At 37.6% G+C, this 18,564-nt stretch overlaps 1 protein-coding gene across 1 annotated transcript in view; it reads left to right on the forward strand.

The window, feature by feature from the left end:
- The window catches only part of IRAG1 (inositol 1,4,5-triphosphate receptor associated 1), a 59,814-nt gene that overhangs the window by 14,908 nt on the left and 26,342 nt on the right, over nt 1–18,564 (forward strand). The window contains exons 3-6 of the mRNA XM_038139691.1: nt 9,094–9,157; nt 12,158–12,235; nt 13,273–13,461; nt 18,400–18,500. Coding sequence (XP_037995619.1) covers nt 13,393–13,461; nt 18,400–18,500 — 170 coding nt within the window. The 5' untranslated portion in view covers nt 9,094–9,157; nt 12,158–12,235; nt 13,273–13,392. The remainder of the gene's footprint in view (nt 1–9,093; nt 9,158–12,157; nt 12,236–13,272; nt 13,462–18,399; nt 18,501–18,564) is intronic.

The raw sequence follows: 18,564 nt of genomic DNA on the forward strand, positions 1-18,564 counted from the left end.
TACCTCAGGTAGATAATGCACAGCTTTTTTTTCTTGGCATTTGCCAGAATGTTGTCCAGAGGCACTCTAAACCCCCAGAACTTTGATTAACAATAAAACTTTTGATGCATTGGTATTTCAGCATTTATTCTATTAAGATTGGTCTTATTAATCTTATGGTATTGTTTAAATTACAATGAGTTCCTATATCTTCTTTTAAGAGATATTTTCTAAATAATTTACCTAGTTTTGTATTTTTTATTGCATAATATATTAGAATCACTGAATCTTTTTCATTCCATGATTCTCTACAAGTGTTTCAAACTTTAAATAATGGGTTCCATTACTTTAATGTAACCTTGTTTACTTTATTTGACATAAAGGAAGAAAAGAAAGTTAAGGTAATAAATTTTAATGTTTGTGACTACATACTTTCTGTATGCAAATTGTTCATAAGTAGGCAAATACAGAATGCCATTTTGACTCATCATGTATAAAGTTGTAAAATTAGCATTATTAGATACCCTTGACAATTTCTTAGTAGAGTGATGACAAGAGCAATACTGAGTTCAAGCATAGCTTATAAAATGCAGTGAAACAGGACTAACAAATATGAATTTGGGTCAGTTTAGCTCAGTATTGAGATGTGATTGCTGCTCCTTTGCCACTTTGTCTCCTTGCTCCTCTCCCAGGAGATACCAAACTGTCAGCAGCTGCAATGGAACAGGAGGTGTTGTACCAACTCCGTCATTTGCTGGTTGTGAACTGGGGGGACTGAAATGCAATTCCATGCCTTACTCACTGCCCTGACTTGCAGATATGGAGTGCCCTGGAATAACCAGACAATTGTAGTAGATCTGATATTTCTGTGGCAAATCTTGACCCATGGCATGTCCTGGAGTTTTTTTAAAGCTTCATAGAATATGAATAACTGTTCCTTTTTACACCCTTCTCACATCCTCTATTTTCATTTTAGCTTTTGAGGTAAAAATGTCAAAACTAGTATGTGAAATGTAGCTCCCAAATTGTAGAATTCTTTCCCTGGAGAAGCAGTTCTCTGGGTTAAGCTCATGTCTTTCCTAGGGCCTCACTGTGCACAACACTGATGAAACCATACCAAATGAGTGTGGGGTTTTTTTAGATGTTGATGAGATGAGATTGTGCATAAAGCTGGTACATTATTTTTTGGATCAGCTCCTGGATATAATCAGGAATGGAATGGTGTTGGCTAAATAATTTTATCAGGGAAAGATTTTGACAAAGGACATGAAGAACATTTTGCTACATTTGGCTTGTGCTATTCCAGAAGAGCAGAGCTGTTGTTTTCTTCAAAGCTTTTTTCTGAACTGTCTTATTACCCAGAAAAATGTGGGGTTTTGGTACAGTATGTGCCAGTCAGTGCATAAAAATTTGTTTCTTTTTCTGATAGCTTTGATTTTTATTGTTAACTTTCCTTGTCGTAGGTTTTGAAAAACAATAATTGAAAATGGAAAAAATAAGGTTAGCAAACTATGTATTCTCAGAGTGTTGTATCTGGTAGCCTTCTAAAAAAAAAAGAGAAGTTATTTTTCTTACCATGTTTTCTAGGAGATGCAAGCCAATAAGGATAATTTTCCAATTAGAGTGCAAATTGTGAAGACTGTGAATCTAAAATTTTAACAAGCAGCCAAAATAGGCCTAATTTTCTTCCTGTTGAGAAGAGTTTAAAAGAGGAATTCTGTACTTCATTCACTTAAATCATCAAAGGTTAGCTTTGATGTTGCACATTTGGAAATGCTGACTTCAGCCTGGTCCATATGCAGAATACACCAGTGCGTCCTTAAAGTGAGGACACTACAAGTACATGGTTCAATTCTCCTTTAGGTCCTTGATGTTAATACCTGGAAGACAAACAGAATGGTTGAGGTGCTTTTGAAGTAGATGGTGTAAGAGAACATTTACTTCTTTACTTTTAAGGACATCTGAAAAATAAAAGATTGAATTGCTTTCAGCAGTTTTTTACTTTTTAGCATCACCGTGTGCTCCCAGTCTTGAAGTTCTGTGGGTAGAGACTTTGTATGATGTAATGGAAAGGCAGCTCTGGAGCTGGTTTGGGTTGGTTTGTTTGGGGTTTTTTTGGTACCAGCAATAATCCTTTGGCCCTCATTTTGGATTCCGATGATGTGCAGAACTTTAAGAGCACAGGAAATGGGGACTTGGTTCTTTTTTCTCACAAACAACTGCTTGCTTTCATTTTCAGACCATCCTTTCTGCAAGTCAGCAAATCTGTTCTTTCTGAAGAGATGAAGCAGTGTGCTTTTTCCTTTTCCACCACATTAAAATAAAGAGCTCAGGTTAAATTTTCCCAAAGCTACTGCATCTGGATTTCAAATAAGGAAAAAAAAGGGCAAATTATTTACCCTATAATTTTGGCCATGGGTTCTTGATTACAGCCACTGGCAAGTCTCCTTCTGGCCACATATCGTTCAAGCCAAGTAGATGATTTGAGGATCTAAGAGCAGGAGAGAACCATAACACTTCTCAAGTCAGAGATGCAGCCAGAGATTACCTGAGAGAGGCTTGCAAGTGCTACCTGAGATTAACTATCCCCTTAGGATACTGGTATTTTCAGACCAGGGACAGTAGGCAGAGCATTACTTTTCAGTAATCACATAAAGCATCTGTATAGCCAGTAAGTTGTAATGGTGATATGATGCACTGCTCTACTAAAAAATTCAGCCAGAACTGAGCTGTCCTCAATCTTTCATTTCAAGGCTTTGTTTGCACTGGAAGTTTGGACACAGTGTTATTTTCACACTATGAAGTTCTTAGAGCAAGCATTCCCAAACTGATGTACTTTTAAATTTAAATTTAATTTTTAGAAGGTGCGATAGGAAGAGGGAGCATATTTACAGCACAATTCAATTTATGTACTATGTAAAGGCTACTTGCAAAAGGGTTCATCTCACAAAGTTCACCAGATGTTATTCATGACTGAAGTTTAACTCAGTGCTGTTCCTGTATATTAACCTTTTAAAGAATGCAAATTAATGTTTTGCTGTGGGAGATATAATAACAGCCATGTCATGAGCAAGCCTGATGAAACAGTCTCTGTGCTAACAACTTGTTTCTGTATGATGTGTGAATTTTGGAGGATTTATTTCACCTCTTTCTTAATTACTGCATCATCCTGTCTAATGCAACACCTTTGCAGCCCTCAAATTATAAAATCAAATATGCTTTGTTGGTTTCACCTTGAAATGAATAACTGCCTCAATTAGCCCAATTAGCAAAAGAGGGACTCTGAGGAATTTGTTGCAGATTCAGCATGTGCCTCATTGGAGGGTCATCCAATCCAATTCGCTGTTAACTTAGTCAGTAAAATGCACATAGAGTATCTTTGCTGAATGCATCAGTAACAAGGTGATCTTTCTGTCTCTGAATATTGTGGGTCTTGGCTTTTAAATACTAGTTTAAAAAAACCCCACAAAAATAAAAAGAAAGCCAACCAAGATCAGGCTTCATCCAAGCTACTGAAAGCTTGCCTTTACATAGTGCATAAGTTGAATTATGCTGTAAATATGCTGCCTCTTCTTATCACACCTTCTAAAAATTAAATTTAAATGAAAAACTGCATCAGTTTGGGAATGCTTCCTTGTAAGAATTTCATAGTGTGAAAATAACACTGTGTGACTGCATCTGAAGGGTTCTTGTCAGGGTATTTATAATGTCCCAGAAGCACAGTCAGCAGCAAGGAATAACACAGCACACAGAAATCTGTAAATGATTCAGCAGTACAGGCAAAAGACTTTCTACAAAGTGTGTTTGCAGAATCTTGTATTGCATTAATAGATCTTTAGAGAAAGAAGGAGCTTTTGCCTCCAATTTTGCCTTGACATCATACCTGAATGAGACACTGAGGACTTCCTCCCTCACCCCACCTCTTTCAAGAATACTAAAATTGAACAGTCATCCTTTGCATTATTAATCTATTATTATTGTTGTTGTTTTTGTTGCTGCTGCTGTTGTTATACTTGTTTTTAGAGCTAGATATTGATAAGAGAAATTAGTGTTGCTGCTGCCCTCAAAATTGTCTGTTCTAGGAAAAAAGCCTAAAATGTGGCATTGCAAAATGTTACTGCTTTTTCACACTCCTGTATTGCATGCTGGCAGGAAGGAAGAGGTGATATGATGAGCTTTGCTTTTTCACAGACAGCTAGACCTGCAGGTTTCGTGTGTACTCTAGGAATAAAATTGCACTGTTTCTGCAAAAACAAAAATTCCTGTGACCTGATATACAGCATCCCCAGATCCAAGCTGGGACATTGCAGCCTGGATGAGTGAACTACCAGGTCTTTAGAAAAAAACTAAGCAGTCAAAATCCACACAATGGCTGTTTATTTGAGTAAGTTGATAGTGAAGATATTCCTGTCCTGGTGGACAACAATTTTTGAGCAAACATTCAGTGGACTAGCATCCATAATTCTTTTCTCATAAAAAGGAAGTGAAACACCTTCATGCTCTTTTGGCGTATGTTCATTTTTGCAATGCAAAAATAGTTGTCTATGTGTCACTAAAGTAAGCAAATATCAATCTGATTGTGTCCAGGAAGGATAAAATGGGAATAAAACACTTGTTTTGCTGCTTTGACATTTATCTATGCGAGATGGAAAACCAAGTATAATCTCCCTGCTTGAAAGCCCACAATTGCATTCTAGATCCCAAAGAAAGCTATTTATTGTTGGTTTGTTCAACCAAGTTTGCCCTCTGGGATTACCCTTTGTGATTGGGAAAGAAAGAATTTAGCTTGATTTCTTCATTTGGAAAATTTTTTGCTTGACTAGCAACAAGACTCTTGGGTCACTAAGCAATAGTGTTCTGCCCTAATTGCCTTCAACTTATTTATGTTTCTAAGTCAGGCTGTTAGTAGTTTTTTCCAAATTATGCAAAGTTATCCTGCTGCCCTGCAAAGCAGAATAATTTATAGAATGTTTCTATGTAGAAATTGCTTTTAAACATTTTACTTCATATAGAAACCTTAAGATTTTTCTTTAAAAAGGATGAATTAGCACCAAGGAACATTGATTTTTTTTTTCCCCTCCAATCTTATCTGTCTCCCCTCTGCACAAACTTATTTGTTCTCTTTTTACATTGACTAAGAATATAGTCAAGTGGCAATTTGAGAAAATATCAACTCAATCTCCCAACTCTGCCTACACCATAGACAAAAATAAATGTGTAACTAGAGTATGGTGTATCATACATGCAGTTCAGACAGCAGAAACATATCTAGGCTTCTCCAAATCTGTGAGAAGGAGTAGAAGAAAGAAACCCAAGTGGCTGTGTGACTGAGTACATGATGCACATTTTGGCAAAAGCATGTTGGGTGGTATTATCTCCTGGTATTCTGAATGGTGCAATTTCTGTTGGGAGACTCATCAGTGCACAGATCCTGCGTCAGAGGGGTCCTTCAGCACCACACAATGGGACTGGCACTGCCTCCTAAACAATTCTACTTTTAAATAGGTAGTTGTCTAGGAGGAGCAAGAGAGCAACATTTTTTACTCACATAAATAAAAATAAGTTGAAATTATATCCTGTTGTAAGTTCACTGCCTTTATGTTGTAATAGACTTTTTTTCCAGGTACTTCCTAGCTCTGGGTTTGTTTTGAACTACCCTCCTGCATGACACCAAGTGTACTATTCTCCCACTCTTACCTTCACACTTTCTTATATGCTGTTCCTCATGCTTAGAAATCCTTATTCTCCATGCCAAATATCCTCCCACTCTCTATTCACATTCTTCCTTTAAGCTGCATTTCCTTAAAGTCTATAAAAAATAATCTGCAAGTTAAGAAGTACAGCAACTATGCATTGGGATCTGACAGTCTTCTGATCATCAGATTTGCTACTGTTGGCTGAATTCTTATGCATAATACTGAATAAATCAGGGAGTCATTCTTCCTTAATATCACATGTACCATCTTTTTCACTACATATATATTTTTAAATTTTATTTTAAAGTACCCTAAAGTTCATCTCAACTGGTTTCCTAGAGGCCACCTGGCTGAGCAGTGCTTTTTGTTGTCTTCTTCCTTTTCCAGCTGAAAGTCCACTGATGGAAAAAAAATATTAGGTCAATAAGACATCATTCTTATAAGAGAGCTGAGTCCAGTATCTTAGGTACAGACTTAACCAGATAAAATTACCATTTCTGTCTCAAGAGTATTTGTTCAAAGAAAAGCCCCAGAATGGATAAAAACTACAAGTGAACCAGAGCATGGGGTTTTTTTCTGAACTTGTATGCAATTCTTAAAACCGTTTGTTTTCACAGGGAGGTTGTGCTGCTTATAACCTCATTTCCTTATATTTTTTTTTAGTGTTAGATAAAACAACCCCTGAAAATAAAAAATCTGTATCCAAACCTGCATAATTTATAAAAGTTGGATTCGTGCAACATTGACTCCTACTTGCCCCTAAAAAAAATGAATTGGAATTGGGAATTTTTTGGCTGTCTAAAATAGGCTTTCCTTAAAAGAAATACCTTTTTTTAAAAACCTGGGTCTACTAGTCTAAAAAGCTGGTGAAATACTGCTCCTCAGTGTTTCTAAAATATGTACATTCTTCATCTGTTGGATGATTGTCTGCAGCATAAAATTCAGCCTAGAATTCTTGCAAGGCAAAAAAAGTCATTGTAAGCCACTCCTTCAGATGCTTTGCTGCAAGAGAAGTAAATCTAAACACTGACTGCTAACAAAACAAAAACTGTAAAAACATTGCTAAAACAAATGAAGCTGACATTTTACAGAAAGAAAAGTGCTATTTTCGAACACAGTTATGATCTTTTAGTAAGTCTTAAATTTCCATTAGCTATGTTAAAATCATTGTCTGTAAGTGAAATAGATCCAATTCCTTTTTCTCTTAATGTACCAAGGAAAAGCTAAAGCCAGGACCAGAATGGATCCTCTAGGAGTTAAGTGCAGAACTCCAAGAATAAATTTTCCTCTAAACCCTTTTGGAATTAGTTTTCAGATTTCCTTAAACTCCGATGTAAACTTTTGATACATAATCAAACCAAATGCCTTGTTGTAGGGGTTGGTCTTGTTGATCATGAAACATCATCACCTTTCACCCCCCCAACCTTTTGGTTTTCAGTCTTAACAATGTCATAACTACCAGTTATTGGAGATATTCTCCCAGGATTCCTATCAGGCTTGGCATGCATCAAAACATTTTACTTTCTGCCTGACATAACTTTTCCTTTCTCTCATTCAAGCAGAATATTGAAAACCATCCAGTTATATGTTTTCCTGAGCTATGAGGAAAACAGGAAGCAGAAAAGGAGATTCTTTCCTGTCATGCTGCTCTGTAAATCAAGTCCTACATGTGTAGCTTGTAGTTCCAAGGAAGTCTGTAACCACTGAGTTTGAGGGGAGTTTTTTAGAAATTGTATTTTCCTTCAGCTTTCTCTAGTTTCTTCCTTTAAAATATTTTTGTGATAAAATTATTCACATTTAACCCTTGTCTCTGAGGCTGCAACCTGAAGTGTTCTGATTAAGAAGTATTATTGAAGTCACTCAGGAATCTCAATAGTCAGGAATTAATCTCAGAATGAGAATAGATCTTTTGGATTCACACAGTGGCAGCATATACACTGCATGCCCCAGTGGAATTGTTCTGTGTCCTACAAACAGAAACACCATTTTGTCTTCCAGGTTTTACCTTGAGCAGTTCTATGGATGTTGGTGTGGCTGGATCTCATTAAGGTTATCACAGAGGTGCCTTATTTTTGTCCTGGGGTTTGGTAAATTGGCTGAAGCAGGATCTTAATATCTTGCAAACTTGAGTATTTAACATGAAAAACCACTCTTGTCATAAAAATCAGATGCAATAGGAAACTACTAGTCAACTTTTTTCCTGTGTTGCAGACAATAAAGAAAATGTCTTCCAGTTTCCATGTAGGACCTTTTGTCACAAAGGGCAAGAATGTACATGAGTCAGCTTCAGTTGTAGGATTCTTTTTCCTTTTCCCAGTGAATGTTCCTATTATACAAAGATCTTGGAGTCCTAATGCAAAATTTCAAAGTGTTTCTATTAAGATATTCTGGATCTGGTTTTAGGGGGTTTGTTTGTTTTATTGTGTTGTGGTTTTGGGTTTTTAAAATTTTGGGGGATAGTTAATGTATGCCAACAAACTGTGTACCTTAAGCTATAATCGTGCTTTGTCTTTGAAAACACTTTTTTGGTACAAACATAAGAAAAACACCCTGTTTTTCTCAGACTTTTTTTGAAGGAAGTTTACTGTGTCTTAAGTACTTCAAAGCTGCAAAACCTAATTCAAAATGTTACATGAATTCCATATAACTTTACAGCTATGCAAAAAGGAGCCCAAAAAGGTACCTTTTTAATTTGGTAACATTTCACAACCACTTTGCAGGACAAAAAAGAAAGTTACAAAAAGCCACTCAGAATTGTGCAGCTCAGCTGCTGCACCATGAGCAAGCAGCTCCTGTTTTGACAAATGAGACTTGGCCACAGGCAGCATGAGGTCAAGAAATATTAATAAAACGCTTTCTTAAGTGGTTATTTCTGCTCTTTTTTTGTGTTCCCTCGTTAAGATGTGACAGAGCATTTGGGGTCAGGTGCCCAGCTATCAGTGGGGATGGAATAAAGCACCTTTCTCTGAGCCCTTGCTGACATGGCTCAGCCGTGACTCAGCCAGGGGAAGTTAACTGATTATACTTAACTTTCTCTGCTATGGTAAAATAAGTTGCAGAGAGAACACACTGAAAGCCAAGGGCCTCTAAATACTTTTCCCTTTTATGGAATAGAGCTCCCAGATCTCCATTTCCTGGAGCTTGTACTCTAAGCCTACACAGTGGTAAAAGAAAGTTCTCTGCATTCACTGATCTGTATCTGACTACAAATTTGAGCTCAGGGTATAATTTTTTTCCTAACTATTTTAAGCAGTAAGTTTATAATAACAGACCAACATGTTAAAAGCACTACATTCTCTCTCTTATTTCTTTTTCTTACTCTTTTTTTTTCTTTAGATTGTCTCCTCTTAGTGTGGGAATGAGCAGAATTTGGTGAATTGGATAGGTAATTTGTTTGTTTTTTTAACTCATTTTGTAGGTGCACAAGGCTCGTGCATACTGAAATTGTAGATCTTCACCCGCATCCACTCTACCTGTGACATGTGAGTTAGTCTCTACAAGTATTTAATTTTAAAAGATAATTTTGAAGCTTTTGTTGTTTCTGAAAGAATGGAGTTTTAGGGGAGATCGTTTACTTTGATGAAACACTAAAATAATCTAATTACATCCTTTGATAAGATAGAGGCAGGCCAGAGAGGACTTGATCAATGAAGAAAAAAAAGAAATAAGAATAGAAATAAGAGGATCTTGAAATTATCTCAGTGCCTAGGATGCTAGTATGTGTTCATGCACCTTATCTGTTTTTAAGGTGCAGGTGTATTTTTAATTTCTCTTTTCATTGTCTTCAGGGCGAATAATTACAGGTGTTTCAGTTGGTCCCTCACTGAATTGCACATATTGTTAACATCATTCCTTCTTTGACTGAAACATGTTTGTTCTTGTGGGAAGGAGACAAAGCTGGCAAAGCTAATGGGAGCATGATTCCAAAGGCTGGCAGGTGAGCCAGGCTTAGAAGCAGGCTGGTCAAGCTCTCCATACTCTAGCTCAGGGTTCAGTAAGGATATCAACTGGTTTTGTAAATAGAGGTGTGACTTTCTGTAAGCTCCAAGGCTGCACTCTGCCCTAATGTGCTGCTGAAAAAGAAAAAAATGTACCTTCCAGTGACATAAATTTTCCGAGGATATTTCTTTATCTTCTATCTACATTTCTGAGATGCAGATAAGCTCCTCAAATTCTTGTAGAGTGTTTTCACAAAGCCCCCTGTTTCTGTGCATTTTGATTCCATGTGACATTTACTGGGGCTGTTTTCATTGCCCAGCTAAAGGGGCATAAGGTCACTTCAGCAGTGATGGAAGAACATTTATTCGCTAATATTTAGGTTTCTAAATCTTTTCTAAACCTTTGCCTTTCCTACCAGTACAGAAGGCAGTAACTGATCAGAAAATGGCAGAACTCCTTGCAAAGCATGGTATATCCACTTGCATGTACAATATACAATGTTTGTGCTGGGTAAGCATCATAGTCTTTAAAAAATATCAGCTACTGACTTAAAGAACACTGCACAGGTTAAAATTAAGCTTTTAGACTGAAAGTTAATAAACATGGAGTTCTAAAGAATACAGTTTATTAATTGAACTACATCCTTATACTGAAATACCAAAATGCAGTACCCCTCACTTTGGCAGTGTAGTGGACTGCAGCAATGCAGTCAAGGTGCACAAAGATGGTATTTGATTCAAGAAGCCTAAGAATATGAATAATTATGTGTAAGCTTTCACTGCTCCAATATAGTCCTCAGCACTGGGGTTTTCTGGAGCGGTACTAGGAAAAAATGGAAAGTCAGAAGAAGAAATTTTCCTACTGATCGGCGCAGAGATTTGAAGCTTATTCCTATTTGCAAGATATCTCTGTAAGGAAATCAGAGTAGGGTTCTAATTGTGTCAGAGACAGCCTGAACTCAGTCCACTCCAAATCTGGGGGTTGTTAAGGTGGCATAAATTCATCTTTCTACCCTCTGTTTTCCTTTGGCTGTACTTTCTGTGCTGCATCTCTAGGACAACACAGCTTGGGATTTGTCCCTTTCTATTCTTAGACAAGCCTGCTGATTTATTTCTTTTTCTTTCAAAGTTTTTTTTGCTTTTTAAATCTGAAAAATGAACTGAAACTTGATGTGCTTAATAGCTTTTTCTTGTTTCAAGATAAGTTCCATTACTTTAAGTTTAGTATGTGCTAAGAACTAGAAGAAATTTAGACTGGGAATAAACCACTTTGGTGCAATAGCTTCTATAATTCCATGTAGGACTGCAAGCATGCTTTGGCCATGACTTGAAACATTCCTGAATTTTCAGGCCCAGTATTGGGTTGAATGTATCAGAACCATAATAAATTCATAAGGGAAACACTAAGAGGGATTAGATAAAGAGCTAGATTTATATTTTCTCTGTCTTCTTTTTTTTTTTTTTTAATTTGAATTGGAGTTCTTGCAAACTCTGAAATTGTGTAGGAGGCCGGGATTTTGTTACAGAGATGAAGATCAAGTCTGTGTCACTTTTTTAGTTACCTTGTTTCCATCTCAGCTTCATGTGTTGCTGATAGTCAGCGACTGGGTTTGATACAAAAAAACTTAATTGTTGAAACATACAGATGTTCAGTATCTGTCTAATCTGTCGTTTTATTAAAATGTACATAATCATAAATATGTCTTTTCCATCCTATTAGGGACTTTAATTATTTTGCCTTAATAGCAATTTTTAGAGATTTTATTAATAGAAAGTTTCCTCTACTTTTGTTTGAAGTCAAAGGTGGGTAAAATCATGATACAAACATGAACTACCACTTACTTTTGTAGAGTTAGAAAGCTACCTGTAACAGGTACAAAAATGTCTAGAAAAGCTTGAAACATGCTGTACCTAGAGCATGCACTGCTCTGAAAAATCTTTATTCCCATTGTTCAAAAACAGTCTGTTTCTTGGTCTTCATAATAGTGTCACATGTGCTGCATCTTTTTCAGTGTTGTCAAGGAACTGCAATGATATAATTACTTTTTCCTGAACTCACCAATACTTGTGTAGGATCATTTTTACAACATATTCATTCTGCATTATCATGTGAGATGGCCTTGTATTCCTCTTCTAGTGAAAGAGAAAATTAAGTTTCCAACATAATGTGAAACGAGCATAATAAAAGCATAGGTCTTAGCTGCTTCTATATTCCCAAGTTTTCACACATTCTGTAGGTTTTAAAACACAGATTTTCTTCTGTGAGAGCTGAGGTGAGGCACTAGTCACTACTGAGACTGCTTCAGTGTTTCTTGTGAATGGTTTTGCCTCTTTTTACTTTTATTTTAAAGCAACAGCTGTATTTTGACAAATGTAATTGGCAACCTCAATAAAGCAACGTGTTCCTGAATACATTTCTTTGTCCACCCCTGAAATGGAAGGGAAAACTGTAGCAGGTTAATTTCCAATGCAGTAGTCAGCAGTTCCTAGTGGAGACACAGTGTGTGCACCAGGTGGCCTCAGCTGTGTGTGTGTGACCTGCAGGCACCGCCGGGGAGTGCAGTGATGCATTCGTGAGGACACTGATGAGGACAGCTCCCTGATTCCTGGGCAGGTGTCACAGTAAGTATTGCAACCCATCCACTGCCACCCTAAGGACTGATTTGTGCTTTGCACTGCTGATCCTCAGACTTTGGTTCAGGCTTTCCTGCTGATGTTACCCTTGTGAATGCATTGCCTCCCCTTGATACTAATAATGAGAATTTTCTCATTTTTGCTAATAGGTAGTGATTTTTTTTCTTCCCCCTCTTTGGGCATTTCTGCTGTTTTGCTTTGGAAGTGTCTTGCACCTTGTTGTCTTGTGCAGAGGTACACCAAGTCTTTTCACAATTAACCTTGCTCAAAGGAGAAGTGCCACCTTCTAGGGTTCCAGTTTTGGTCCTCTGAGATCATGCTCTGTAGCATTAAGCCTATTAGTTACTAAAAGGCATACTGTGGAAGAGATGACTGAGAAGGGACCCTAGCCATGTCTGTCAGTATCTGGAGGGAAGTGTCAGAGGATGGATCCAGACTCTGCTCGGTGGTCCTGAACATTAGGACAAGAGGCAAGGGCAGAAACTGATGCACAGGAAGTTCCACATGAGCATGAGAAAAAACTTCTGTGCAGATGATTGTGCGCTGGAACAGATTGTCCAGAGAGGCTGTGGAGTCTCCCTCACTGGAGATGTTCAAGAACTTTCTGGATGCAATTCTGTTCCATGAGCTCTGGGATGTCCCAGCTTGAGCATGGAGGTTGGACCAGATGACCCCTGTGGTCCCTTCCAACCTGAACCGTTCTGCTGTTCTGTGATATCCAGGATATGATAACAGGATGCTGTTTACTTCTTAGAGGATATTTAGAAAAGGCAGTTTGGTCACATCATAGTGACAAAATGAAAATTGTAAAATGGAGGAAAGAGGTGGAAATAGAAAGAAGAACAGAGGGTTCTGTTTTGAATGTGTTTGCTAAGTTATACTTGACCTTGAAAGCTTTAGTTAGTGAAACACAAGATAACATTTTTAATTTAAACCTTAATACTGTTTGTTATTGCAAAGTGATCTCAGTTTTTGAGCATAGAGTTTTAAATGGATTTGATTTGTATTTTTGGCGTCTAACCCAGCCTGCAGATCACGAGGCCTCCCAGAGCTTATGCCTTCAAGCTAACTTGAAACAGATACTGCCAGCAGTGCATGGTCCTCTTAGTCAACCTTGCAGCTCCACGTGCTTCACGCTGCCCACCATGCCAACCTTACCTGAAGACAAGGGACAAGCAAAAGAGGCCCAGCACAACAGCTCTCCTCCAGCCAAAGTAAGCTGTCTTACTTACAAAGGTGTTTTCTGACACTTGCTGGAAACCTGAGGCTGAAACAAGTTTGTGTATATTTAGGGGTTTATAAAATCAAATCTATTTGTTGCTCTGTATTAGGGTGTTTTGCTTAATTGATGAAACTATGAATGATCCTTCACTTGAAATCCTTAGAGTTCCTCAAATATTTTCTAGCCTGAGGGATGGGAACTTAAATTGCTCAAGCAGTTGTTTATCATTTTGAACTGGAGGCTTATAAATGGTTCAGAACAGACAGACATATATCAAAGCTGTCCAAAAATGACCTTTCTGATGTTATTAAAGAAAACTTTAAACTTTGAGAACAGAATTTAGGCTTGCACTTCAACAACTAGTGTTGCTTTTACAGATATAGAGGATGTTATGCAACTTGTGTGTGTGAAAGATGGAAATGGGCTTTTTTGGTTTGCAGTCTTTCTCAATACTTTATTTGCCACAGCAGCAGATGAACATACACTGGAACTATACAGAGGCAGGTGGGTGTTCCTCAGGCATTTTGTCAGTTTGCTTCAAATTTGTGTGGCATTGACATGTCTTGACATGTTTTCATTCCAGATAAATATGAAAAATCAATAAGAGATGAGTCTTCCCTATTTTCAGTAATCTATACCACAAGCAAAAACTAGCTTTATGCTTTAATAAACTGAGGTTAGATTTTTTTTTCAGTTGTTAGCTCAGCTGAAGTAAAGAACTTTACTGTGATTAAGAAATCACAGGTTATCCACATCATTAATTTTTATGCAATCTGGTGTAAGGAAAGAGAGGATTTATAGTCTGGCACATCCTCAGTTAAAGATGTGACACTGTCATTGGCTTTGGGGACACTACATTCCAGATTTTTGGTGAAAACATCCGCTACTTTAACGTTGTTGGAAAATACTGTCAGCAGCGAGCTCTGCACTGATTTGTCCTGCTTTCCATCTAAGCTGCACATGGTGCTGAGTGTTAATTTCCTGCCTTAAGATAAACACCCCATTTGGATACAAGTTCATCAAGACTACCATCTGATAACATCTATTAGGTGAAGAAGATTTTATTGGGGTTTTTTAACTGACCTATGTGAAAAGTGTTTTAGTACAAAAGACTTGCTGTATAAAACATACCCAGAGATGAAAAATATGAAAATCTAGCAGACATCAGTGATTCTAATCCCGAATGTGCTTGTCAAGTGGGAGAAATGAAAATTTCCAACCTCTTATTATAAAAGCATTAAATTTTTAATACATTTTCCAGGCCTTTTAGATGTAGGTCTTAAATGAACTGTGGTAATGTGATAGTTCATTAATCGGTTCACTGTGCAAAATGCTTCATTTTAGATAAGTGATTATTTTTAGGAAAAAATTGCAGTAGAGTGATTTCAACCAACACACTGCTCATAAGCCTACTTAAGGTTTGCCACTAGCCAGTGTTGTGAAAATTTGAATTTGTTTGTAGCTGTTGTCACTCTTGGCTCTTGCTCCAGGTCAAGTCCTACAGCATGACTGTAAGTCACTCTAAGTAAAACAGCTATTGAGAGATAAGGACTTGCAAGCAAGGAGAGGGCATCAGAAGGAGCTAAAAGCTGGTGAATTTGTTTTCTGTCACTCAACAAAATTTTCCAAGTCTGGAATTTCATCTCATTTAGAGTGCTCTCTGGTGTCTAACAACTTCCTTGTTCTGTTTTGGGAGATTCTTCCCCACCTTTTCCCTGCATGCCCAAATGCACACAAATTGCAAAACAGTTCTGAAAAAAGAAAATGAACCTTACATCACATGTAGCTTTCTGCATGCTTCAAGTATGGTCATGATGGGAAGACCTGTATTCTAGGTCTCAAATTCATTTTGAGAAAACAAATGTGGGTTTTCATTTCAGTATTTCTTACAGCAGCTTGGGTTTTTCTGAAGTTCAGTCCAGACTTTTCATTAATTATCTCAGAATATGGCCAGGTGGCAGAGGGTTTTCTGTTTCCTGGTTTTTTGTTTTGGTTTTTTCCCCCTAGTGCTTTAAAGAATTCAGGTGTTTTACAGTAAAGCTCTGTCACCTGACTGTCTGGCATGGCAGGTCTTTCAGCAGTGTATCTTTGTATTTCTTCTCCCCTCACCATTCCATTAATGTAAAAAATCATCTGAATTTGTCTGGATTACAAACATTTCAAAAGCACATTCTCTGTATGCTTAGTGAGGGCCTGGTAGAACTTAACAGCCAGAATGTCTGGATGTTCTACTTCCATCCCTGATCCTTGTGGCTGTTCTGTTATGGACCAAACTGCCTGTGCCACCCTCTCAGCCCTCCACATGTCTGCTTTCAAGTCTGGATGGCTCCTGGTCACCCTTATGGAGCAGTTCCCACCTGAGCCACAGAGGTGGAGTCAGTTTTACCCTAATTTTTGTGGGAGGGAGGGCTTTGGATAAAAAGGAAGGGAAGACTTGTGTAGCAGGAAACTACTGGTAGTAGGAGATGAGGCAACTGTTGGGAATAGTTGAGGAGCAGATGGGTCTGGAAGCTCTCAAGGGAGCAGAGTTAAAGGCACACAAATAAGGTGGTGATGGAAATCTTCTGTGACATCTCTGTGCAGTTGTACAACACTGCACTGTTGTGAGGCAGCTTCAGCTTCCTGTTAAAGCTTCTCTTCCAAGGGCTGTGCAGAGCAGCCTGAGCACTCCTCAGTCTGTAACAATTCCTTTTGATTGGAGCCAGCTGGCCCTGCAAAGAGCTTCCTGCTCTGGCTATTCCTGCCCCTCTCCTGGACAATGCAGGTTTGGACAACGGGGCCATGAGGTTTCACTTGTGTAGATGCTGAACTCCTATAGCTGCTGACCAGGATTAATGTTTTCTACCTGACCTGATCTAGCCTTGACTGCAAACTCTTTTTTTTTTTTTTTTTTTTAATGAGCTGTTTTTAGAGTCCTAAAATGGGCTTGAGTGACTTCAAGGCTGATGTTACATCATTCAGAAGTTTTTGCTTTCTGGCAGTCATGAGATTATATAAACACCATGCATGTGTATTCAATGTGTATTCAGCTGCTTTGTCCTACAAGCAGGGGAGTCACCTGAGTTTTGTCATTGACAAAATATATTGTCACTTTTTAACATTTTCAAGGATATTACTAAAAATTGCTTTCAAGCTATTGTCATAAAATGTCACTTGTGCATTTGAATCACATATGCTTTGGGATTCTAACATTTTCAGAATTGTAAGGATATTTTTCCTAAATTTAAATCTTCACAGTGTTTTTTTGGCATGTTCCCCATCCTGCTCTCCTGTGACTGACAAAGTGAACTTGCCAAGGAAGTTCATGTGAGAATTATAAGTATGGAAGTGTGAAGCTGCTTGAAAAAAATTTAGTAAAAAAATTATGCTATTTACAGTAGAATCAAGAATCCTAACTCAGATGTCCAAATCAAGGCATATTTCATTGCCTTTGAGAGGTAGAAGGGGGTTATGCTATGTATTTTAATATTATCCCATTTCCTAAGTCTTCTAGAATCCTTTGACTTGACCAGAAAATACATGATTTCAACAAGAATAAAATGCAGCCCTGGGAGAGATGTTGCAAGGATTTCTATGGTAAATGACAGACACTAGCAGTTAAGTAAGAGTCAGCTTCCTTCTGGAATAGAATGGCTTAGGATGGAAGGGACCTTTAAGGTCATCCAGCTCCAGCTGCCCTGTTACGGACAGGGACACCTTCCACTAGATCAGGTAGCTCAGAGCTCCACCCAGCCTGGCCTGGAACACTTCCAGAGTCTAAACCTGACTTGCTAAACTGAGACTTATTATATGCTTCATTCTGTTAATGCCTGGATTAGTGCAACAGCTTTTTCTTACCTGCCCTACAAATTTCTTGTGAAGCTTTGGGATGTAGTTTCAAGAAACTTGTAGACTCCAAATAACAAACTAAAACAAAACTCTCATATATATCAGTGCCTAGCAGAAGCAAGTAGGATTTGAGAATTTACAAATTATTCTTTAAATTTTGCAAGTCACTTGACAGCAGTCCACTGCCACTGCTGGGAACCTTTCCCTCCAGCTGTTTTCTGGTTTTAATGTGAATACAGTACTTGGGACAGAAGTAATAATTTTCTTACAACATATGAGACATTCACGTTACTTTATGCCAACTTGATGCATCTCCACTTGTGAGATCTCACAGGAAACGGATTCCTTTTCTTCAGCTGAATGATATAATTATACAGAAGGTGTGAGATGAAGTTCTTGAGGCAAGGTTGCATATTTAAGCAGGCAAGCACATATTAATATTCAGTACCAGCTTGCCAGTTTATTTTTGCACTTAAAAATTATATTTTATTTTATTAAATACTTAAATTATATGTTTTAAAAATCTGTTTCTAAGTAATTTGAGGGAAAACCACGTGGAGCTCCTAACAAGATAACTATACATTATTTTCTGGGTATCATTATTTTTTGGGTATCATGTGTACACTTAATACTGTGTTTATTCAAGATTTCGTTATGTATTACTATCATTTGGAGGGTTTGTGTGCTTAATTTAGCCCTGTTATACAGAGCTGCTTTTCACTCTTGCCTTCAGCTCATAAATTCACCAAACCCTTGGACATGTACTTCACTAGAGGAATGGTTTGCTGTGTGAAAACCAGACTATCTGCCCTTTTAAAGCTTTCTTATTAGTTCCATGCTTATTGAATTCAGCTTGCATGCATTAAAAGTTTTTAAAGAAAACAGATATTCCAGGTCTCCCTCATGTCTTTTGAATAATTTAAGTTTAGGCCTCTAATTCATGTTTCTTTTGTCAAATTACTGCGAATTATATCTTATTTCAATTACTTTTTCTTTTTTAGGTAAATTGAGAAATACACATTATTTTCCACACAGAGAGTCAATGTTCAGTGGTTTGAATTTCTGTTTAACTACATTTTTATATTTGTCACACATCATTCAGGACACAACTGTTGAAGGGACAACATGCAGCACACCTTCTATTGTTCTTCCAGAGAATGCTGTCACGCCAGACGTAGAAATTGATAAAAATCTGGTTAACAGGTACTGTATAATACATTACCAATCCATCCATAAATTTCTGGGCCTGTGTTTCTAAAACATTGCT

Source organism: Motacilla alba, chromosome 5 (genome assembly GCF_015832195.1).
Source record: "Motacilla alba alba isolate MOTALB_02 chromosome 5, Motacilla_alba_V1.0_pri, whole genome shotgun sequence".
Classification (NCBI taxonomy): domain Eukaryota; kingdom Metazoa; phylum Chordata; class Aves; order Passeriformes; family Motacillidae; genus Motacilla; species Motacilla alba.